Here is a 25191-nt window from a genome sequence, read left to right on the forward strand (position 1 = left end):
AATTTTCATGACATTACCCATACAACGGTGCTTGGATAATTTGATAAAGAAAATTTAGCATTGTGCTTCAAATGTTCTTGTTGAAAATCGGAGTACCACAGACATGCCTTGAAATAGTATTGACATGGTCTTTAGGCAAAGGTCGGATTTTGGATACACAAAGGATCCATCAGGAATAACTTGTAGAATAAGTCTTACAATTTCCTCATGGAAGAATGGATAACCTTGCTGAAAAGGAATCTATAACAATAGGCCTTCGGCCAGGTGTGCCAGGAATGACATCACCTTACCGGGTCATAAAAGACCAATGTTATAACTCTTGGAAACATGTTCCAACCATCATATCTGACCGAGATTCAGATCTGATTGGTGTCAGGATACCTCAGACTCAGGATGCCTGAGAAGAAAGGTGCAACACAAATTGACGGGATGACATTGTAAGATTCTCGGGAAATGAACTATGAAGTGATTTCCGTTAACAAGAGTTCATCATTAACCCAAGGAGAGGACAAGGAGGTGGCTGATGAACTCAGCGACAATTCACCAAAATTTCCAAAGGATGGATTTCCACCATTACGTGAACAAGGAGATAACATTTGTCAGATCAAAATGATATATTGATGTATGCTTGAGGAAAACATACACAATTTAACAATGGTTGAAAGGTGCACCCGAAATATGGGCTGGGTTGCACGGCTAACATTGGAATGGTGATTCAATAATCAATAGTCTAAGAATGAACGTCCAACCATTAACTTCAAAGCAATAGGGTTGCTAGAAGGGCAGAATCCAAATAGCACCGTTCATCTGTTGGTATCCTGGTTAGAACCAACACGGGGACCAAGAAAGAATGGTGATGGCGAGAATCATCGCTGCAACAAGAATTTCTTAAGAGGTGGTGAAATTCTCACGGCATTCTTGACATAAAAGGTGGTAATATTCCAAGGTAAAGAAGAACAAATGCTGGGTAGCAAGGATCTCAAGGTATAACACAAAACACGAACAAGTTTGTGTTGAGAGGGAAATCAAGGATGTTGTCGATGATAACACAAATCATCAAGGGGCAAGGATGGTATTTCCCATCATGAATCCAACTGATATCATGGAAGAGCTCGGGATGTTGATGATGATCACGACACTATTGTCGAGAGATTTCATGAAGGTGTAATCGATCGGCGATGACATCAAGTCAAAGGAATGATGAAGCGAAAGGTTATTGGAACCACGGGTACATCACAGAATCCAGCTTGTTGTTCAAGGCAAAATGATATGACAAGGAAAGTCAACATAAGCTTAGCTCATCATTGAAATTTGTGCTCCGGGAAGAAGGGCCTAGTAGCACAATGAAAATTAGCACGGTAATGATGTAGCCGAACAGGCTAGGAATGGCGTGATCGGGTACAAACTCGTAAGTAAAGAAGATTACTAAAAGTTGTTGAACCGTAGTGCGGACTCGGTTCAGTTATCTGTGTCTTTGAGTGTTTAATAACTCAAAGCCCGTGAAAAATTGGAATCAGTGAGGATGTAGTACTTGATGGAGAACTCATAAGAAGTTATGCAGTCCCGTGATGATCTCGAGATACCAGGGTGTAATACTCGACGAAAGATCAAAGTAAAGGTTGGACGGGTGTATTGATCCACAGAAGACAAGTGCTTAAACTTGCCCGAGAAATGGGATCAAAGAAGAACATATGGTCGGAACCACGATTGCAAAGGATCAATTCACTGCTACCAGATGATATTTATCAAGGAAATATTTATTATTACAAGAAGTTTCCATGATAGGATCTACATCATGTCCATGGGCATGAACACAAAGTTCAAGGTCGACTCCCACTTCTTCAATGCATAACCTTTCATTCACTTCCCGTCTTCGAAGAAGTTGCAGTGTTGAAATTTTATCTGGCGAAGCACCAGAAGAGTATGACTCGTGAAAACTTTCGGGTTCACACGGTTTAGAGAAGGCATATGTTCAACCCATAGGGGCTTCTTAGAAACATATACCACAAGTTTCAAGAGTAAATATCACAAGCTCGAATGTAGAGCAAGGTTGAGAAAGTAGATGATACAATTTAACAAAGGCATTATGTATCCGAGGGAAGGCTCACAAGGTTATTGAACATGAAGGGCGATGTCGGATAAAATCCATTAAAGGATCTGCCGGTCCATAACAGAGCTGATGTGAGCATCGGCACACAACCAGAGGAAGTAACAATGCAAGGGCAGTGGATTATAGAAACAACTGACTAATCCAGAGCTCAAATGCAAAGGAATTAAGATTTTCAAATCAAGGGATCAAAAGCAATGTTCTGATTAGGGGTGGGTAAGTAGAATAGCCTTAGGAGTACAATCGACGGCAATTGGATTGCTTGAGAACCAGCTCATGTTTAAAATGACGTCTGAGCCGGAAAGATAATTTAAAAGGATCAACTGATGATTTCATGCATTCGCACTCATGTTGAATCAAAAGGATCAAAATGACAGTGCCTAAGAATACTAACGAATATTGCCAGACATATGGAAAGCATCCATAATGCAAGCAGACAAGTATTGTAGAGCAATAATCTACTAAGGATTTTTGGAGGATCGAATAGTATTTCGAAGACCATTGTGAAACACATGAACAACTGGGGGATGAGCGGATACTCGATAAGGGCGAGAAATTATCCGTAGGGGTATTCATATGGCAAAGAACTGCAAGGCAGTAGGCACAAAATATTCTCGGAACAATAGAGAGGATTTCAGGGTATCTTGTAATAATAAGATCAACTAGGAATAGAAGTAAGAACGGTAGGTATATGTATTTATCCATAGGGATATTTCGATGGTAGGGAATTGCAAAAGCAACGGGCAAAAGGTCTCTCCGAGATCATCTGGATTGAAGGGCCTCTCCGGGAGAAAGTATTTTCGAGAACCTAAAGTTAGATTTTAATAAAAATCGTTTAACCCGAATAGAAGAGAGTTCAGAATCCCAGAGTATAGATGAGGAATAAAAGATCCTAATACCACCCAATGGCAACGTGGGGCCGTAAGCCGCACAGCCATGTTAGTAAAAGTTTTGTAAAGTCTAGACTCGACTTCGGCCAAGGAGTGTGGAAGGGGGATTCCTACAGGCAGTCGGCTCTGATACCAACTTGTGACGCCCCCGATTCAATCGTACACTAATCATGCACGCAAATGTGTACGATCAAGATCAGGACTCACGGGAAGATATCACAACACAACTCTAAAACATAAATAAGTCATACAAGCATCATAATACAAGCCAGGGGCCTCGAGGGCTCGAATACAAGTGCTCGATCATAGACGAGTCAGCGGAAGCAACAATATCTGAGTACAGACATAAGTTAAACAAGTTGCCATAAGATGGCTAGCACAAACTTGGATACAGATCAAAAGAGGCGCAGGCCTCCTGCCTGGGATCCTCCTAAACTACTCCTGGTCGTCGTCAGCGGCCTGCATGTAGTAGTAGGCACCTCCGGTGTAGTAGGAGTCTTCGTCGACGGTGGCGTCTGGCTCCTGGACTCCAGCATCTGGTTGCGACAACCAGAAAGAAAGGAAAGGGGGAAAAGGGGGGAGAAAGCAACCGTGAGTACTCATCCAAAGTACTCGCAAGCAAGGAGCTACAATACATATGCATGGGTATATGTGTAAAGGGCCATATCAGTGGACTGAACTGCAGAATGCTAGAATAAGAGGGGGATAACTAATCATGTCGAAGACTACGCTTCTGGCAGCCTCCGTCTTGCAGCATGTAGAAGAGAGTAGACTGAAGTCCTCCAAGTAGCATCTCCAAGTAGCATCTCCAAGTAGCATCTCCAGTAGCATCGCATAGCATAATCCTACCCGGCGATCCTCTCCTCGTTGCCCTGTGGAAAAGCGATCACGGGGTTGTCTGTGGAACTTGTCTGGGTGTGTTTTATTAAGTATCCGATTCTAGTTGTCATAAGGTCAAGGTACAACTCCGGGTCGTCCTTTTACCGAGGGACACGGCTATTCGAATAGATAAACTTCCCTGCAGGGGTGCACCACATAACCCAACACGCTCGATCCCATTTGGCCGGACACACTTTCCTGGGTCATGCCCGGCCTCGGAAGATCAACACGTCGCAGCCCCACCTAGGCACAACAGAGAGGTCAGCACGCCGGTCTAACTCCTATGGCGCAGGGGTCTGGGCCCATCGCCCTTTGCACACCTGCACGTTGCGAACGCGGCCGGAAGCAGACCTAGCCTAGTGGCGTTCCAGTCCAATCCGGCGCGCGCCACTCAGTCGCTGACGTCACGAAGGCTTTGGCTGATACCACGACGCCGGGATACCCATAACTACTCCCGCATAGATGGTTAGTGCGTATAGACCAAATGGCCAGACTCAGATCAAATACCAAGATCTCGTTAAGCGTGTTATTATGAAGCAACCGCGGACGCCGACCAGGGCCAGGCCCACCTCTCACCTAGGCGGTCTCAACCTGCCATGTCGCTCCGCCACCAAGATCCACACAGAGGGCCGTCAGGACAAAGGTCCTTTCAGCCCCCAATCCGTGAATCACTCGCGGGTACTCTTCGAGCTGACCCGACTTTAGTCACCATCTGTATAGTATGTATGTATGTATAGTATATACCCGTGATCACCTCCCAAGTGATCACGGCCCGATAGTATAGCAAGGCAGACTGACAAGAATGTAGAGCCAATGATGATAAACTAGCATCCTATACTAAGCATTTAGGATTGCAGGTAAGGTATCAACAGATGTAGCAACAATGTCAGGCTATGCATCAGAATAGGATCAACGGAAAGCAGTAACATGCTACACTACTCTAATGCAAGCAGTATAGAGGAGAATAGGCGATATCTGGTGATCAAAGGGGGGGCTTGCCTGGTTGCTCAGACAAGGAGGGGTCGTCGGTGACGTAGTCGACCACAGGGGCATCAGCATCGTCACAGGGTCTACCGGAGAGAAGAGGGGGAAGAAACAGTAAATACATAGCAACCAAGTGCATAACAGGACAACAAGCAGAGCTAGACGTGTTCTAACGCGGTATGAGGTGATATCGGTGAGGGGGGGAAACATCCGGGAAAGTATCCCCGGTGTCCCGTGTTTTCGTACAGATCAACCGGAGGGGGAAAGTTGCAGGTTCGATAGGTTAGGGATGCGTGGCGGATGAACGGGCTGCATTTCCGGATTTGTCTCGTCGTTCTGAGCAACTTTCATGTAGAAAGTATTTTCATCTGAGCTACGGTTTATTTTATATTAATTTTAAAAGATTTAAATCATTTTAGGATTAATTTAGTTACTTTAATACAACATTATCCAGAACAGTGTTTGCTGACATCATCATGACATCAGCATGACGTGAGCAGTCAACAGAGGTGTTGACTGGTCAACTGACGTGTGGGTCCTGTCCGTCATTCTCTGTTTAAGCTAATTAGGGTTTAACTAATCTAATTACTGTTTAATTAATTAACAATAGTTAATTAGGTTAACTAAACAGGATTAATTAAGTTAACTAATTAACTAAATTTATTTTCATTATTATTTTTAAAAACATTCTGAGGGTGGGGCCCCACATGTCATAGGGCCAGGGGCCCTGGCCATAGCGGGCACGGGCGCACGGGCGAGCGGGCGCTAGGGCGCTAGCGGCGCCCGACCAGGCAAGGGCCGAGCGACGCAGATGCAGCAGGGGCCGCGGCATACGGTGACGGGGTTCGGCACGGGGGCCAGGGCGGCGGCTAGACGGCGCGTGGGCGTGAGCAGTGCAGGGGGTGCGGTGAGGTACTGGGGAGGACGAGCGCCCGCGTGCGGGCACGGTGGCGGATCCACTAGGGAGGAAGAAGGGAAGGGGAGCTCACAGCGCCGTGTAGTTGAGCGAGGCGTGCTCGGGGAGGAGTCGGGGAAGGTCAAGGCCGAGCAGCTCGACGGCACGGTTCGCGGCGACGTCCGACGGCGTCAGATGAGGGGCGTCGGTCGACGAGGGGAACGAAGGCGAGGGAGGGAGGATCCGTGATGGGGCCTCCGGGATCCGTCCTTCTCCGGCGAGGAGGCGGCTTGGCGGCGGTTCCCCAGGCGCGGGCGTGGTCGGATGGCCGTGTACCGTGAGGCACCGGCGGGGGAGGACTCTGGCGCGGGACTGGCGGCGAGGTCCAGCGGCTTCAGAGGCGGGGCCGCGTCGGGCTTGTTGCCCCTTCCTGATCCAGATCGGGTCAGGAAAGAGGAGCGAGAGGGGAGGCGAGCTGGAGATGGGCGGCAGGGAGAAGGCCCGGCGAGGAGCGTCGGGGGCACGGGGGCATGGTCGTCGGGCACGAGGGAGCTCCTCTCCCTCGAGACTCATGCGTGCGCGCGAGCGCCCCTGTGGGTGGCGGCGGATAAGGGGGAGTGGGGATCGTGGGGTGAGGGGCTCGGTTAGGTCACGGGGTGAGGGGGGTTAGTAAGGGGCGGCTGGGCCGGTCTGGTTGGCCCGGTGGCCAGCTGGGCCGAGGACCAGCGAGGGGGGGGGGCTTTAATTTCTTTTACCTTCTTTTTTTGATTTGTTCTTTTCCTTTTTATTTATTCTTTTCTGTTTTATTTTAGTTACACCGTATTTTCAGTTTAGTAAAATATGACAATAGCTTCAAAAATAGTGTTTCAAAATAACCCACTACCCTAAAAAGTTTTACCTCAAATTAAAATAGTTTATCATTTTATAAAATATCAAAGGCACTTATTCAATCGTTTCAACTACCGTTTTAATCATTTTAGAGTATTAAAACATTTTATAAAAGTGGGGTTTCCTCACCACAATTAACTTTGCATTACTTGGCACTACCCGGACATTTTAGTTTTAAAGTTTGAAAACTTTTGTTGTTTGCCTCGATTTTGAACTTTTCTTATTTGAATGGAATGATTCGTCGTGAGGCTAACAACAGTAATCACGGTGACGAGGCATCATTAACAGTGGTTTACTGTAGCTTAATTATCCGGGCGTCACAGCCATCTAGCTAATAACTATGGACCCGTAGGTCTGTGGTAAACTACTCACAACTCATCGGAGGGGCAAGGATGTTGATGTAGAAGCCCTCCATGGTCGATTCCCCCTCCGGCAGAGTGCCGGCGAAGGCTCCAAGATAAGATCTCGCGGATACAGAAGGTTACAGTGGTGGAAATTGTGTTTCGTCTACTCCCTGGATGTTTTCGGGGTACGTAGGCTTATATAGGAGGAAGAAGTACGTCGGTGGCCGCCCGAGGGGCCCATGAGACAAGGGCGCGCCCTATAGGGGGGGCGCCCTCCTATCTCGTGGGAGCCTCGGCTGCTTCTTGACTTGCACTCCAAGTCCTCTGGATCATGTTCGTTCCAAAAATCACGCTCCTGAAGGTTTCATTCCGTTTGGACTCTGTTTGATATTCCTTTTCTTCGAAATACTGAAATAGGCAAAAAACAGCAATATGGGTTGGGCCTCCGGTTAGTAGGTTAGTCCCAAAAATGATATAAATGTGTAAAATAAAGCCCATAAACATTCAAAAGGGGTAATATAATAGCATGGAACAATCAAAAATTATAGATACGTTGGAGACGTATCAGATGTCTGCATGGATTTCATCACAGGGCTGCCTAAGACTCAGCGAGGCAATGATGCGATCTGGGTCATAGTGGACACCTTAACTAAGGTTGCTCACTTCATTCCGATCAGAACCACATATCGAGCGGATCAACTTGCACAGTTGTATGTATCCAGAATAGTCAGTCTGCATGGAGTACCCCGAACCATCACTTCTGACTGAGGTTCACTTTTTTACCTCCGCTTTTTGGTCACGTCTCCATCAAGCCTTGGGGACAGCGTTGAAATACAGTACCGCTTATCATCCTCAGACTGATGGAAAGACAGAGCGGGTAAACCAAATAGTCGAAATGCTGCGAGCCTGTGCTTTGGCCCAAGGAACTAAATGGGAAGATTGTCTGCCGTATGCTGAGTTCTTGTATAACAATAGCTTCCAGACCAGTTTAAAGATGTCACTGTATGAGGCTTTGTATGGCTGTAAGTGCCGCACTCCTTTAAATTGGTCTCAAACTGGAGATAGCCGTATTTTCGGAACAGATCTCATGATGGAAGCTGAGAGACAAGTCAAGGAAATTCGAAATAGATTGCAATTGGACAAGTCTCGACAGAAGAGCTATTATGATGCAAAGCACCGACAGATCAGTTTTGAACCCAGAGAACACGTACACCTCCGAGTCACGCCTATGAAAGGAGTCAAGAGATTTCAGACTCGTGGAAAGTTGTCACCCAGATTTATTGGTCCATTTCCCGTTATGTCACGAGTGGGCACTGTTGCATATCAGTTGGAACTACCCCAGAATTGTCGGATGTGCACAATGTGTTTCATGTTTCACAGTTGAGGTGGTGCATATCGCCGCCTGAGAAAAAGACTGCTATGACTGAAATAGAGCTGGCAAAAGATTTAACATATGAAGAGAGGCCGGCTAAAATTTTGGATCAGATAGAAAGGGTCACTCGTAGTAAAGCGAGGAAGTTCTACAAAGTCCAGTGGGAGCATCACACAGAGTCAGAATCAACTTGGGAACGGGAAGAATTTCTAAAGGCACATTATCCAGAATGGTTTTCCCAAGCAACTGAATCTCGAGGACGAGATTCATTCTAAGTGGGGGAGGTTTGTGACACACTGGTTTTTGCCCTCTCTTCTTTGCCTGATTTTTAGTTGGTTTGAATTTGAAATTTGGAGTTTTGTATCTTTTCATATGGACTTAACCACTTGGGTACCCCTTGGCTTTCACCCAAGTGCCTCATTTCCCTCTCTAACCATCATTCCCTCTCTGGTTCAACTCGAAATAATATTTGGAATATTTTTCTTTTATGAAAAATATTCATTTCCCTCTCTTAAACCCTAGCTAGCTCAATGTGCTCCAAAGCAACACCAATTTTTGTTGCCCATAAAAATCTGAGAAAAATCCCACTTATTCTTTGAACCCTAGGGAACCTTCCTGATCAAAAATATTTCACCATTATTTGGAATATTTTGGCTACAGAAAATATTTTCTGTTCTGGACAGAAATGGTAGTTTCTATAGCAACTACCATTTTACTTGCTCCATTGTGGCTGATTTTTCTTGTGCATCATCACCTTAGTAGATGATTGCTAACCTCCAAAGCCCAGCCCCCAACTCCCAGTAGTTTGACCATAGTAAGCTCTCAAACTTACTGTCCAGAAACTTACCAGGCGTGTGAAATCTTTTCTACTGCACCTGAGACCAAACCCAAGCGTGGTAACCTTCAAAACTACCATGAACAACAAGCCAGACATGAAGTTTGGGCTTAGGTCGGCCTGAGGTCAGAGTTCACGCGGTGATCGCATTCGTCCAGGCGTGCTGGCATGCAGCCAACGCGCTCTGAAGCCCGCCCAAGCCTCTGTTTGCACGTGCTCGCTTCCCCGTCTGCCTAAGCTTGCCAAACTGCGCCACGATCATCGTCTCGACCTTCTCAACTCCCTCCTGGCGCTCGCCGACACTGGAGCTCGTCGCAGCGGGCACGGGCGCGGTCCGGCCAACGCAACAATGTGGTGCGCATTGTGCTCGTCGTCACCCTAGTGCCCCTATGCCCGTCCCTGTTCGCCCACAGTCCCCGCGTGAGCTGCGTCTTCTTCTCCCTCTCTCACTGACGCCGTTCGTCGCCGGGCGCCGTGTCCAGGTGTCCACCGACGGAGCCCGAACCTCCCTCGACGCTCGGTCTATAAATTGATCCCTCCCTAGCCTCCTCGAGCACCATCCACCACTCCCACACACTCCACAAACTCATAGATAGCCGTAGCCCGGCCGGGCAGGCCGCGGGCCGCCGTCCCCGAGCTCGAGCTCGCCAGCGATCCCATCGGGTCGTCTCCGTAGCTCCAGCCCCTCCCAGGCCTGGGCAACCCTTCCAGGGCCTCCACCACTCTCCGGTGGTGTTGTTCCGCCTGGTTGGAGCCCCTGGAGTCGCCTCTGTTCGTCGTCGTCTTCTCCTCCGGCGACCTCTGCTTTCTGCCTCCGTTGGAGAGGCTGATTCCGATGCCGTCCGACCACCCCTAGCTACTCTACGGGTACGGGTAGGTGCGCCTCCGTCTCCTCTCTTGATCCCTCCCTCTCGTTTTGGCCAAGGAGCCCTCGTCGCCGGCGTGCGCTCCAGCGAAGCTGCGCCGTCCCCTGTTTCCCTCTCTCTCTCTCCCCCTTACCTAACGACCGGGGCCCGCTAGTCAGACACTCAGTACGCGCGCGAAGCGGTACGAGTGCTGGCGCCCCGAGGCTTTACGCCTTCGACGTCACCGCCCCCTCAGTCTGTTTTTATTTAAATTCAAATTCTTATTTTTACAGAAAACTTCAAACAGCCAAAACTCTTTAACCATAAGTCCAAATGAATTGATTCTTTCTGCATTGTGTTCTTTGTACAGAAATCTAGCAGCTCACCAAAGATGAGATTTTTCTATGTTGTCTAGATTTTCTGGTGAATTTCAGAAGGTTTCTTGATATTTTCTTCTTGTGTTATATTTATTTTCAGAGGGTGAGGCTTGTCTTGAGGATCACCAGGAGGCTTGTGAACCTCATCTGCACTAAGGCAAGCCACAGCAACATTTTCATGGTGCCATTACAATATTTGTGATTTTATTATTTGAACGAATGATTTAATCCATACATTTAAATCATTATTATGCTATTTATATTCTGTTAAATGCTTGTTGTAGTTAATATGCTTGATTTACAAAAAGTTTGAAGTTAACTTAGTTGGTAAAGAAACTAGGATTTATTTTTGGGTGAGGATATAATAATATGGTTATGGATATAAATAATTAGTAGAGTTATTTTCTTGCATGGGTAAAATGGTAAAACTTGCTAGAAAGATTCTGTTAAAAGTGAGGTTTAATCTTACCCAGAGGAGTGTCATGAGTTGTTGATGTTTATGCTTAGTGTGGAGTTAGTTGACTCACTCATTTCTGTTGATATGTGATGCATATGTTAGTGTTGCATGTCATGGCATTATGACACCGGTTATTTTCACTTTAAGTTGAACCTGATAATAACTCAACTTGAATATATCGTTGACCGGGTCATGGTGCCACTGAATCGAGTTTTTCCCAGTGCAACCACATTTGCATTTATGGGAAGGCCTTTATTCGGTTCGTTGCCATGCCTCTGGTCGATGCCTCCAACGAGGGAAGGTTATGGGCGTGCGGTACCCTGGCCCGATAAGCAGACATAACATTGTGTGCCCGTTGTTGAGTTCATGGTACCGGGTCCCCGTGAGGGATCGTTTATGTTTTGTCCACAACGGTGGTCGTTGTGTCTTTGGTAGACACGGGGCCACCCAGGACTAGCCCGATGGGGAGTGAGTCAGAGTGGCCGGGAGAGTGTCATGGCAATGGAGGGGTTTCGTCGGAATGTCGTTGGTCCAACCGAATGGGAGTGCGAGGCCCTGGGTTCCGTGGTGTGGGTCTAGTGCGCTACCTCTGCAGAGTGTATTTAATCTATCGATAGCCGAGTCCACGGTTACGGACACGCTCGAAAGTAGGTCACACCATGGGTCAACATTTAATAAATTTTGCACACTAAGTTATGAACTTTGCACTGTTGATGATGGCGAAAAGGTCATCATGTTGTTTTAGACCAAGTGTTGGTCGTGGTTGTGATCGCCGGAAGGATCATTGTTTAAGAACAAATATTGGTCATGGTTGTGATCGCGGGAAAGATCACGAGATATCTCTAGTTAAGACCACGAGGGTGGTATGTCTGTGATCCAAGAGCGATCACCGTTGTTAAGCCAGTCCGAGGGACTTTTATCACAATAGCATGGTCACATCATGTTGGATATATTGTTGCATTATTATGAATTGGTTAATTCTCATGATATTGTTTGTCATTATGTTTATGCTTGTTGTGAGCTTGCAAGTACATTCAATGTACTGACCTGGCGTGTCATGCCAGATTTCAGGAAAGTCTCGTTGGAAAGGAGTGCTGTCCGAGTCTAGATCGTGTCCACATCGGTGTCCCTATGCTATGGAGTTTCCGCTACGATGTTGTTCCGCTGCCGCGTAGTTGTTATGATCGAGGCCCCTTTATGTTCACTAAATAATGCACATATTGTTCAGCCGCACCGTGTGTGCCGCTTGGCCTCGCCACCTGTTGTAATGTAAAATTTGATCCGCTAGCATCAATAAAGTGGTTGTTTTCTGTACCAAGATATTGTGTGTTGCCAGAAGTCATGGTCTATGGGCTGGCAATGCATGGTATACCGGTTGCTCTGAGCCGAGGTGCCACACACAACCTAGAATGAAAAATCTTGGTAGCAAAGGAAAATGTCGAGGAATGAGAAAGACCACATGTCTCTGTCTAAATAGCATAGTTAGTATTACAACAAACAAACCAGCGCCAGCTGCCCTATCTGGACCTTCAAATCAAGACCTGGTTTAATCTGATCGGGCCAAACTAATCAGTTAATTTTCTATAAGGAAGCATATAGTTAGATTGTACGCTCAAGATCGAATACTGCAGTTTGAAGGGACTGTCCAATCTACATAAATCATGACCACGTTTTCTACATTTCCTAACTAAAACAACAATGTCTGACCATTGGCTTACTCATACTATAATACAAATTGCAAACTGCTGACAAGTGTTGACCTGTCATTGGTTTTTGATGACCATATAAATTTACTTTGGTGAAAAGAAAATTTCAGTCACAGTGATAGCTCCAGCCTCCAGCCAACAACCAAAAAAGTAGTCTCATTGGTTATAAACATCGAGCAGTCCAAATATTTATCCGCTCCAGAGCAGTACGGAACATCATCATAATCAGATATATCCCGAGAATACTAAAGGTCCAGATGGGATCAAGAGGAAGGGTCGTGCTGGTGGCTGGGTTTGTTTTTCTTTTCTCTCGCATGTACCGCTTCTGGTTCACTTAATATGAGGACTGTGGGTCGACGCGTGCGTTGCAGTGGGAAAACACAATGCCCAAGGTGTGAGAACAAATATGATAAAGACAGAAGTACCCTCAGGAATTCTTGAGCCGATTCTTCGCAAGCCTATCTTTCAACATGGCATTGTCTACAGATTTGGGTCTAGGGTTCGTCCGGAGTGAGGTTATTTGTGGGGGTTTAGGCTGGGTTTCAAGGATGCTGACTCGGATTTAATTTACCATTTTGTGGAGGAAATGTTCCTAAAAGAAGTCAGATATTTCTTGAGTCGAAACAGATAATTCTCAAATATTTCAGATATCATTAACATACATGTGATTGCAGGAACAGGGTGGGATTTTTTAACCAAAATCAAGCTTGCTCAAATCCCTGTTTGATTTGAAAACTTAACTCAAGCCTTGCATAATCACGAGTTTAACTCTCAGATATGCAAGTAGAAGAAAACTTAGACAAACCTTGCAGTGTGCATCCTATTTGAGAAAGACCTGCCATGGCGAACCTGAGACTCACACAGACTGATGAGCTCATTTAGTTCAAGAGGTAAATCACCATAAAGTATGTTTCCTTTAAGAAAGCTACAATTCAAGTAGTAAGGTCAGTCAAGTTTTGAAGTTAAGCAGAAATGAAAAAAAACATATATCAAAGTTCGCACGCACTTAAATTCCAGGGATAAAATGTTTATTAGCTCTAATGGAATTGATCCATTGAAGTTATTGTGCCCCAAATCCAACACCGTCAGCTCTCGTAAATCTCCCATCTCTCTAGGGATAATACCATAGAATAAGTTCTTGTGCAGTACACTGTATGGATGGAAGGAAAATAGATCAGAAAAGTTTGAAGGGCGAACATCATTTCACAAGTGCATAGGATACAAAAAAAATGTAGACATACATAATTCAACAGATAGATTTACTATGGTACTAACAATAGGAAAACTACATAAAGCACTCGGTGGGTGGGTCTGATGTGCCTTAATGGACAGCTCAAAAGCTGAGGTCATAAGCCTCATCAGGAAAACATACACAGTACAAAGTTTCAGCTTTACTACTGTGCTCAACATGAAAGCCTATATCGAAGTGCAAAATGACTCTTATTCAGTTGGTAGTTTCAGAAACACCAAACACCATCTTATGGTTCAAAACATGAAACATGTTATGTCAAAACCAAAGTGTTGAAAAAAGAAACATCACCAGAGGAACTATAGAATATGCTTACAGAAAATGCATATTAAAAAGCTGTCCAATCTTAGGAGATAACATTCCCTTCAGACCAAGATTTGACAAGTTCCTACAAAACAAAGGCACACACAAATTAGGCAAAAACATCAAAATACATATTATTAATTAGAGCATAGGGAAATGTTGCAAACATAACAATTGATAGAAAACAATGTAAACAGAGCAAACATAGCTACATAAGATGGGCATCCTATACTGAACAGTTCATGCATGTCAGGGGAACTGGATGTTTAACAAGATATCCCCAACACTGATGCTCCATATGCGATTTTGTAAAAGATACTTTTTTTTAAGTTTTAATAAGAACCCTCCTTATCAGGACAGCCAACAAACTGTCAATCCAAAGAAAGATGCTCCCTAAATGCAATTGAAATGTCTTATTTTAGGACAAGAAAATGCCAATCATCCTTCCAACGACGAAGGACAAAATAATATAATTCTGCAGTTCTGCTAATAGCCACAAATACATAATATGATGCAACATCAGGCGTTGGTTTGTTCGAAAGAAGCATAAATGACAAATACGGGTTCCATCTTTTTCTGTGGAAAAAAAGGAAAAACTCACAGGCCTATGACCCACCCATCATCCGAGCACTGCATGCCAAACCAAGAAGGACCAGCGTGGCCTTCATCCCAATCCAGCAGAGCACCACACGGATCAGCCTCTGCCATCTCCCTAAACCTCAGAAGAGCAATACCTGCAAAGAATCCGGCAAACAAAACCCTGAACAGTCAAACCAGGAAGCAGGGAAAACAATAAACCACAGCCGGAAGAAGAAGCAACCGAAGCCACGACCCGGCACCTTTGTGATTCAGGGATGCGCACAGCTCGAAGTGATGATCCAAATTAGATCAAACTGACTTTCGATGCAAGGAAATTTCACCTGGATCCGCTCTATAATTGAGGGACTCACAATTATAACTGTCTCCCAGACTAACTTTTTTCATTCATGCCTCTGCAACGCTGCACTCTTTCTTATGCAACTTGCTAGTGACAGAGATGACCTCAATGGCGTCGATCTGAAGTAAAATTGTTGCTCGGTTGTTCCAATTGCCTCATCAATTTTACTATTAATTGAACGAAATAACAAAGCAATTACATCATCTATTTATAAAAATTAACCCAACATCCACATAGACATAAGGGAGGAAGAACACATTGTGCTTCTCTGGATCCTATTCATCGGGGATGTGGAGGATAGCAGCGGGAGGAGGGCTGGCAACCGAGGGCCCCTACTCGTCGGCATCGACCACCGCTCCTTGGAGAAGACTACCATGTCGGATCCCATTGGCTGGAGTCCGCGCCATGGTCGGCATCATCCTCCAGCGTCGTGTCTTAAGGCAGGGCTTGGAAATGCACAAACCTGAGAAACAATAGATTAATGGGTAAGCTTCAAATAACGTACACTCATGCCATCAAACTCATCCATATAACTATGCAAAAAATTTACAAAGCAAGGCATTGACAAGGTGAATAAAGGATTCTCAAGTGCTTCGGGGTGCGTATTGAGGAGACCAAGATGCAGGTAAATCATTATGACAATGTGGAATTGTTGTGGAAATCTGAAACATGTTGAAATTGAGTGGAAGCCAAACAACTACAAGGACCCACAAGTAGCAGCACAGCTAGCAATCGCACAGCAGCAGCCCACCACACATATCAGATAGGACATAAACGTAGGTTTGATGTTCATGTAAGGAAAAGGGCATGGCTTGAACATTAATAACCGCATAAGGGAGACTGTTGCTGGTGAAGAACAGGGGCAACAAGGCAGTGTTGAGCTACTGGGCTGGTCGGGTCGTCGCCTCCTCGGCCCAGATGCATGTGAAACAGGTTCGGCTGGATCTGGCCGGAGAAGGCGGCAGAGACCTCTCGGTGCAGCCACTGACGGCGACAACGACCACACGCCCCTCCGTCCTCTGCCGCGCGCTTTGTCGCCATATGCGCGGCACCTGGTCAGGATAGGGTGCAGAGCAGCCGCGTAGGGCGGTGGAAGCCGCGGACGAGCGAAGGCTCCGAGCGCCGGACGACGGAGAGGAAGGCGTCGGCATGGCGGTTCCGACGGCCAAGGCCGTCGATCCGGTGGAGATGAATCCCACGCCTCCGCGTTCTTCTCCATAAGTGTCGAGCACTGGGTCGGCCCGCGACATGCCGAGCTCGAGCAGATCCTTGGATCCGGGGCTTCATCGACAGGGTGCGGGGTCGGATGTGCAGCTGGGATCGGGAGGCGAGGGAGAGCACGGGCGGAGAGGACCAGAGGATGCTGGGGAGGACTGGCGGCGGCGGCGGCTGCCGGAGAGGGAGCGGCTGGATAGGTGGAATACACGTTTATTAGCCACCTGAGGTAAGGACCGCGGGATGAATACAAATGAATATATGGGTATTTCTATAAAGTTGAAACGTTTTCTAAGGTAGTCACTAAAGGAAGGACTGCGGGTTGAAACCAAAAAATACAGGGACTTGTTAGCAAAATTAGCGCGAAGGTGAACCCGATAAACTCAATCTAAGGTAGTCACTTAATAACACCCTACCTTATTCTGCTGACACTACCGTTATCTCTACTCCTAATGTCTCGGTTGGTAGGTCGCGTTCCGCGTTTTATTTTCGTCCCATCATTTTTGTCTGATTTTTTTCGTTGGTTTTTTTTCGCCGGTTTTTTTCGTCCCCTCCCACCACTCCCCACCCCACCGGTCTCCTTCCCTCCCTCGAACCCTAGATTCCCCTCGTCTCCCTGCCTCCAGCCGCAACCGCCGCCGGACCCCAATCCCCGATCTGACCCCCCCCCCTCATGCCCTCTCCATCCTCCTCCTCAAGACGTCACCATCGCCTCCGTTCGTCTTCTCCCGCGCCGGCGCCGTCGAGGCCGAGTCGTTCCACTTCCCGCTCTGGCAGGTCTGCGCGGCCGCGTGCGGGGCGTTCGTCTTCTCCCGCGCCGATGTCGTCGAGGCCGAGGCGTTCGACTTCCCGCTCTGGCAGGTCTGCGCGACCGCGTGCGGGGTGGGGCCGGCCGAGGTGGCGTCCCTCGACGGGCACACCAGGCTGCGCGCCGCCGCCGCGGCTGGCAGGACCGGCGTCGGCGTGGCCAACCCCACGGCCGTGGCCGTCACCCACGTGTTCCACAACAAGCATGAGTTCCCCTTCTGGCCGTGGCCACAACCGACGCTGCCGATTCCATGGAGGAGCTCACCCCGGCCTTCTCCTCGTTTTCCTCCATGGTCGGGTCTCCTGGTGGAGGTGCCGATGTTGCCGGTTCCACAATGCAAGAGCCCGTGGCAACGCGGCAAACTGAAGTTGTTCGCCGGCGTCGCACAGGGCGTCTTTGGCGTCGCAGGAAACCCTACCTTGGGGTTGGCACAGGGCATCTCTGGCGTCGTAGGAAACCCCACCGCGGGGCTGGTGCAGGGAGTGGCCGACCATCCCACCCTGCTGAAGCCGCAGGGCGTCTCTGCCAAGTCCATGGTTGGCGAGTCCAACATAGAAGTTAATTTTTCTCCATGAAGTTGATATGATGCGAAGCTGCTGCCAGATTGAAGGTTAATTGAGTTCTCATCTCCAAAATGTTTGCATTCTAAGTATCCTCTTTGATTCAGCGGTTCCATGATGCTACAGTTCACTTGTTTTTCACCTCTTGATGCTGCTATACACAGAAGGTGTTTGCTAATTTGCACATTAAAATTTTCTGATAAACTATGCCAATATCACATGCATATGCATTTTTTAGTGATGTTTGATTATTAATCCATGCTACAATAAATAGCTCTGCTGCCTTGCTTTTCATAATTTAAATTTGTATTTATTTTCTTATATTCAAACAAATGTTTGTAGAGAACAGTGTTCGGCGACTTAGATAGCTTTAGTGAGTTGATGGTTTGACTTGCTAGGTATGCCTGCAAGGAGGACACTGTAATTTGGTCCAACAAGTACACACAACAATCTTCTGATTGTTCAACATTCTTTATTGCGTGAATTTCTGACATATCAGGATGCAGGTACATGACACTATTGTGTTGTCTGCAGAGGTTCTCATTCTGAAAGAAACTGCAACTATGTAAGAGCTTATTACGCAGATTATGAAATTTGCAGTTCAAGTTCTGGACATCAGATTGATACTTTACCAAAGGTGCACCAATCGGCCCTCCGTCTCCTAGGGTGATGGCACAATGACATCGACAGCGGCAGCAATTGCGCACAGGTGATGATGGATTTGTCAACTGACTTCATATCTCTATCTCTACTACCTACAAAACCTGTAACATTCCATTCCCGTCTCCCGTCTTATTTCGTTTTGTCCAACCGCACACATTTCTCTGGTCGTATGCTAGATTGCAAGAACTAAAACATTTCCTACTACGTTTTTAATGATGCAGTACGGTTAAAAACTTTCTATTTACTTGGGTCTGCTACCTCAGATTGATGCGCCATGCTCAGGCAATAATAGTCCAAGCTTCATCGTGTAATAAGCTCCACCTGCGTGCACAGGTAAGTGGTTCTGGTACTGCTTCTGTTTTTGTTTGTTATATTTGCTGCCAGTCTGATTGCTACTATCTACTGTACGTGCTTATTGTTTGGCTTTGAAGAGATATTTGCTCGATGTTATGCCAATTAATTTCAAACAGATGGTAAACTGTGATTTGCTCCTCAATTTGTATTGTATCTGAGATCTCATTTGTGCGTACAATATTAGCTTCTTCATGGCAATTTCAATGTTACATGTACCATAAGCCAATCAATATCTGCACCGTATTGGTCTGATGCTTTCTTACCCTCTCATCCTTAATTAATAGGCATTTTCCAATATTGGTCTGATGCTTTGCAAACTCACTTGTATTCTCCATGTTATTTACACGATATCTTGAAGGTTCATGGTCCGAATATAAATAAGATTCGGTTCTTCTCTTAGAAACTTAGCCTTCTGCTTATATTTGCATTTGCTATTGATGATGTAATTTGAGCAAATACCCCATATCCTTTTTACCAAGTTTGGATAAAAGCATATATAAGTCTGATTTTAACAATATTCTGTGATCGACTATGTGTTTGCCCAAAATTTATTAGATGACATGGAATGCTTGATTAATGATATCATTTTTTTTTATTTCTTTGTGGTTCCTGGTGTGAAGCAACAGATTTGAATAAAAATATTTATTTATTTAGAAACATTTTTAAGTTTATCTGTACATATTGATATTAGCTTGAATTTTGAACAAGAAATAGTTTCTTAATACGTACTTTTGAATTTTATGCACTTGTATGTACACTGCTACTAACGGTGCTCTTGATCATGTCATACACGAGTACTAATGGTGCATGCCTTAATATTGGAATGGAATGAATACCAGCTTATGTAGAGAAGCAAGGCCTTTTCGTATTTGAGGAAGAATGTCATGCAACCATTCAAGAAGAATAGGATGGGTATTCCAGTAATCCTATGGATTAGTCTCTATAGTTGTTGGCAGCCTATAAAGCAGAGGTATCTATGACTAAATAAATAAAAATTGATGACTTACTATTTTACAATATTAGTTTCGACTATAGTGTTGCTGACTAAATCATGCTACCTCTCATTATTGCGGCGTCTCGCTAGCAGGGTATTCCCATTTAGATTATGTTTGCCCTTTTGATCACCGGCACGGCTGTAGCCGTCCATGTAGGCGTCGGCGGCAGTAGGGGGGAGGGGACATCGGAGCCGTCGGTGATATTGGAGGAATCAATCTAGCCGACCATCCTTTGAATGACACAGTTTTGCTACCTCCCACTGATAACCTTTAGGAGCTATGGAGAGGAGGGTTAGGAGGGTGGCGAGCCAGCGGCGTGAAGAGAAAATGTTAGGGTCACAATAGCAAACGAGTTCATCTTGCCTGGGTTGCGCTGATAAGAAAGAAGATAGAGCTTCAGGTGAGGCATATCGTCCCTAGGAATTTGTTGGTATCGAGGATTGTTCCAGGAAGCACTTCTGATGACAACATGATGTTGGGCCTCGGGGACATGGTAAGCTACTTATGTCACAATTTTCATCCATTCAGACTTGTTTTTGTGATTCTTGTACTACCACTGATCCATATATGATCTCTTGTACTCATCATTTAATCCTGCTTAAATTATAGTATTAAAGGTGGTTGTACTTTAAAAGGTCTCAAACTTGTGCAGGTAACCAACAGAAACTTATTGAAGCACATTGTTGTCATCATCCACTTAGTGCCCGCCGGGTCACGCTCAGCAGCAACGGTGCACGGCGATGGGAAAGACGCAGGGGTGGCGGGATCATCACCAGTGGGGCCGTCGGGGAGAAGATGGAGGCAGATAAGAAAGGAACGGGCTCGGTTGGGTGTGAAAAGGAGAATGAGAGAGATAGCGATGATGTGGTGCTGCACCACTGCTCTCCTACTGCTAGCTGAATTTTGGTATTGTTGCTGCTATCTGAATTTCGCACACACACGGCGAGGTGTGCTGGCCGACGCCGTGCTTGTCGCGAGGGGGGGGGGGGGGGGGTCGTCGTTGGGAATCTTCTGTCAGAGGTGCTGCCCTGCGAGGTAAGAGGCATCCCTCTCCATGTGCTCGACGGTTTGTGTCCGAAAATAATTTCATTATGCAAATGATTATTATTTTTCTCCGAGAATGTTACAATGACATCTGCACATCGTCGCTTCTTATCTCCCAGCCGCCACCTGCACAGGGCACACTCCGACCATGCAACCGCCAAGGTCGCCGACCACATCGTGCACGTCCACGCCATCGACCTCGGCGGACGGTGGCGCAATGTTCGTCAGTATGTCCTGTTGGTCGAGGAGCGCGAAGGAAGTGGGTTGAGGGAAGTGGGGGCGGCGGCAGAAGCAGCATGGGTGTCCTACGGTGAGCGCTTTGAGGGATTCTGCAGAGCAGTTCTCCCCGGAGGCCTGATGCATCCAACCGTACAAGGTAGTTGCGCCACTTCCCTGTGATGGGTAGGCCTTATATACATCTTGGCAATTCCCTGTTATGTTATCTAAATCTCGGCCACGTATGAGGCAAAAACCACATGCACCATTGTCTTCTACTATCTCCTTGCAGTAACTTCAGTTGCTTGTAGCCAATGGGATCTATGCTATGAGGGAACATACATGTCAGGGCACATGTGCGTCCATGGGTCCTCTTTGTATTACTGCATGTTGGTCTGTTATCATGCGACACAGACCTGATGGTTGTTAGAATGCTGAAAGAGACGACTTCATTAGTTCATCCAGTAGTTTCTTGCTGCTGTGAAAGGATTACGATTGACCAACAAAAAATAAAACTTTTGATTTCTCAAAACAAAATAAATAAATCGTGGAGCCTCTATGTAAGGAAAGCAGCTTTGTATGAAATTTTTAGTGCACTTCCAATATATGTAGCTAGCAAGTGCAGGTAGAAATGGTGTGATAGGCCCGTGGCATCCCTATTGAAAACGAACATGCCTTTGAATTAGCAAGAAGAATAGCAGCAAAACACATAGACTGTTCTTATTTCAAGATCGTAACCATTTATCCGTTTGCTCCTTAGATTCGCTTACTGATTGTAAATTGCTTTACTTCATTGGACATAAAAGGACAATATGCTTGTATTTGTGAAACTGCTATATTTTTCTGTACAATCGTGAAAGAGCTACATTTTTATATCGCTCTATGATTCATTTTCTTCTATTCCATATGGACATAGGAAACTTAAAAACTACACCACAACTCTTAGGCTTGCCAAAATATGAGGATTATCACTCAGTCATGAGCGAAACTGGATGTACCCGGTAAGGATGGAGGCGAGATGGGGCCATAGAGCCCCCTTTTGCGCAGGAGGGAGTAGATCTGAGCCGAAGGCAACAATTGTGGCCGCTTCCAGAGCCGAAGCCACTTGCGGAGTCAATGTCATGGTCGCCCCAGAGCGGAATCCATCGCCTAGGCCACAAGAGTAGGAGCTGCTGTCGCGGAGGTCATCTCTGAACCTAAACTGAAGTTTCTATGGATGGTAAGATGTCCGCCCTCAATCTTCTAGCAGCCGGTGCTCGTTGGCCTCTCCTCACTATTCAGCTGCTGATTGTATGAAATAGGTGGTTAACACTTTATTTTGTTGGTCCCTACTGGACGGTAGTGATGTTGAGACACAAGAGATTATCAGGCATATGCATATATATATATATATATATATATATATATATATATATATATATATATATATATATATATATATATATATATAAAATTGTTCATGGATCTTTCTTATCTCTAATATAATTTTGCCAATGATCAAAGAACTGTTGTTCTGGATGTACACCTATTGTGTTGCTTATTTTGCCATCACTCTTGTGGTTTACCTTAGGAGTAGTACCAATCTTAGAAAATGCTCCTAATTTGGGTAAAATTTGGAAACATTATGGATGGATATATTTATGGACTTGTTCCTTTATTACATAATTGTATAGCCTATGATCTTATACAGTTGAGGGCCGCTTATCCTATTCTTTATGTGTGAAGTTAAAAGCTAAATATAGCTAATGACAAAAGTGATCTATTAAAATATATCGCGGAAGTAAGTACTTGTTTTTGTTTCTACTTATTACCTAATTTTAATGTGAATTTTTCAAAGACATACAGTGTTCCATATAGTCTAATTTAATATACCAGCGATGATGGTATTGAATCCGCGAAGAAACTATATACTCATTTCCTAATTGCATCTTTTAATCAGGAGGTCAGGACCAAGCTTTAGGCAGGAAAATGGGACAATCTTCAGTAAGCTACAATGTTCATGTCTTCTTATATCATTTGACTGATGTGTTCTTGTATCATTCTTCTACTTTCGGAGCTATTACTGCGATCATTTTGACCTCATGTCTTCTTATATCATTTGACCTTATCTAGATATTAGTGGTTCTTAATCCAGCAAGGTCTTGAATATTTTTCGCTTTGTCCATTCAAAATTTTGTTCCTCTAGCAACGTTCATGGTTTAAGCTTTGATTCGAAAAACAACTTTCAATTTTATAGGAGACACAAAGAGCAACAACAAGCCGCTGTAGATATTGTGTAGTAGCAACATTAATGATCTGCTAATGTTATATTTTTTTCTTCTTTCCTTAATATCTACATGACCAATGTGTATTTTTAATGATCAAACATGCACATGTCACATTAAGAGGTTGAGAGTAGCTCAAAAGATATGCATACATCCTCTACCTTTTACCTAATGAAATATTTCTAAAACCATAGTAGATGTCAGGTGTAAATTCCATGAAGAACTGTTGGTTTTTGTAATTATTTCGTGAAACTTTCATTGTAGGGTTCTAGGATTGGTGAATAAGCAGGGTTGTTTTCTTTCTTTAGTATCTGCATGATCAAGTCGGTCTGTACTTTTAATGATCATACCTGCACATGTCACATTAAGATTGAATATATTGTGACTTTTCTAACCATTTCTTGTTAATTGCTTGGGGAAAAACTAATAGGAATATTTTTCTTAGAAATCTCAAGGAAGTAATTGTTCTCACTGTTTTGGTAAAATAACATATATTTTTGTTGTATGTATACTTAATTTCAGGAGATGTAGATTTTCTTGTTATCTTATATATGTTCCTTTTTTTTCTTGTGAAAAATGAGTTCAACAAGGGCTCCTCATTCTGGCCTCCTGGGGTTGAAATGATTACTCCTTTAATTGATTTGAAGATTGTTAATTTTTTATATTTGGAAACGCTTGGAAGCTTTCCTTTGTTTTGGCGTTATGAAGATCTTACGCTTGTCGCCGCTCCAACGCCGTCAGCCGCACCCGCTTCGGCGGCTCGCCCGGTTTGCCGTTGTTGCTCGGCCACACATGGGCGATGACTGGTGAAACCATGCAAGTCAGCGTGAAAACCACTTTTGTTAAATCAAAGGACTCGAGTTATCCGGTTTAAAGAATTGAGGGACTAAGTTTTGCTGGTTTTGAAGTTAAGGGACCGTTTCTATACTTTCGAGAGAGTTTAGGGATGAAAAATATACTTTTCCCTACTTGCTATGATGTTCGAATTTGACTGTTCTGTCGTAATCACCAATCACCACAGTTAACACACTACACATGATTCTGCTTGCAGAAACCCAACAGTTAATGGAGAAATCAGGTCACTTTGCATCTACTTTGCCTCAGTTTTTTCAGAAGTCAACAGAGTTTGTAAAAAAAAAGAAACATGATCCTGCGGCGGTTGCCCAGACTTTTTTTTTTCTGGGGTAGCAATGTTTGGATGGGACATGTCCCTCCTTTCGTAACCACTTTGTAATTTCTACTTGTGCTATGTAATAGACGGCTTACATAAAAAGGCAGTATGTTTTGTAGATACTCCCTCTGTTGAGAATAATTGTCACTATAACTTTCTTTATGAGGACTTGTTGTGTCGCATGTTCAATAACAGGTAGAAGAAAGGATACACATATAAATTCATAGCATGTATGGTAAACTCCTGGCTCTACATGTACGAGGCCACTTTAATATTGTACTATATTATCAATAAAAAATCTTATATTTCTTTAGAAAGTGAGTACATCCTCCATTTGGATGGAACAGTTCTCTTACAAATAAGTTAGTAAAGAAACATAGACAATCTAGACCCGGCGAGAGCTACTTGAGGAGGCATGCTGCCATGTATTGCAGATGTGAAATTAAAGAAAGGGGGCATTTTAGTCAATTAGGTTGTTGTATGCGGTTGCATGTATGTTGATTGTTGCTTTATTATTATGTTGATTATTGCTTTATTATGTACAATAAGCGGGTGAGAGCGTTTTCAGTATATCCATTTGTTGGCCCGTGGCAACGCACGAGCAGTCTACTAGCATGGCAGATCTGGCAAGTGCCACGAACATCATGATATTCTTCCTTTTCTTAATTCCTTGATTTGAAAAATAATTTGCTCTGCGTGTGTAGGAACATAGCAGTCAGGCAAATGACACTTTGGCATCTTGATCTATCAAGGGAAATAATTTCTTTACTTTAGAAAATGTGGGTTCAGATTGGTCTGTTGAGTTATGGCTGGCTGATCGGAATAATTTTTCT

General features: G+C 44.9%; 1 protein-coding gene and 1 long non-coding RNA gene across 23 annotated transcripts; one reads left to right on the forward strand and one right to left on the reverse strand.

Annotated features, from left to right (window-relative positions):
• Nucleotides 1-12221: 12221 nt before the first annotated feature.
• LOC123161115 (leucine-rich repeat protein 1) lies at nucleotides 12222-16539 on the reverse strand. Of its 3 annotated transcripts, none has more exons than XM_044578965.1 (5): nucleotides 15896-16539; nucleotides 14733-15531; nucleotides 14145-14216; nucleotides 13586-13729; nucleotides 12222-13504 (listed from the first exon to the last, which is right to left on the reverse strand). In XM_044578965.1, exons 2-5 carry the CDS (start codon nucleotides 14837-14839, stop codon nucleotides 13375-13377), a joined length of 453 nt encoding a protein of 150 aa, XP_044434900.1. In that variant the 5' UTR covers nucleotides 14840-15531; nucleotides 15896-16539; the 3' UTR covers nucleotides 12222-13374. The 3 variants fall into 3 exon arrangements, with proteins under 3 accessions (XP_044434900.1, XP_044434901.1, XP_044434899.1); XM_044578966.1 differs by having other exon boundaries at nucleotides 14748-14865; nucleotides 14971-16537; XM_044578964.1 differs by having other exon boundaries at nucleotides 14733-14865; nucleotides 14971-16537.
• Nucleotides 16540-16883: 344 nt separating this feature from the next.
• On the forward strand, nucleotides 16884-24523 carry LOC123157459 (uncharacterized). 20 transcript variants are annotated; one of them, XR_006478996.1, is made up of 5 exons: nucleotides 16884-17701; nucleotides 18050-18157; nucleotides 18252-18360; nucleotides 18536-20698; nucleotides 20827-24523. It is a non-coding gene; the product is annotated as an uncharacterized lncRNA (long non-coding RNA). The 20 variants fall into 20 exon arrangements; XR_006478988.1 differs by lacking the exon at nucleotides 16884-17701 and having other exon boundaries at nucleotides 17708-18360; nucleotides 20827-22142; nucleotides 22863-22906; nucleotides 24239-24523; XR_006478987.1 differs by having other exon boundaries at nucleotides 16885-17701; nucleotides 18050-18360.
• The last annotated feature ends 668 nt before the right edge of the window (nucleotides 24524-25191 follow it).

The sequence above is a fragment of the Triticum aestivum genome, chromosome 7B (assembly GCF_018294505.1).
Source record: "Triticum aestivum cultivar Chinese Spring chromosome 7B, IWGSC CS RefSeq v2.1, whole genome shotgun sequence".
Classification (NCBI taxonomy): Eukaryota; Viridiplantae; Streptophyta; class Magnoliopsida; order Poales; family Poaceae; genus Triticum; species Triticum aestivum.

Excerpts from the sequence above, each read along its gene's own strand:
- LOC123161115 (XM_044578965.1), bottom strand. The coding sequence starts at position 14,839 with ATGGCAGAGGCTGATCCGTGTGGTGCTCTGCTGGATTGGGATGAAGGC. Across the intron at positions 14,217-14,732 it reads GATGGGTGGGTCATAGGCCT|GAACTTGTCAAATCTTGGTC; the intron begins GTGAGTTTTTCC and ends TTTGTTTTGTAG. Across the intron at positions 13,505-13,585 it reads ATTTTATCCCTGGAATTTAA|CTTTCTTAAAGGAAACATAC; the intron begins GTGCGTGCGAAC and ends CTTGAATTGTAG.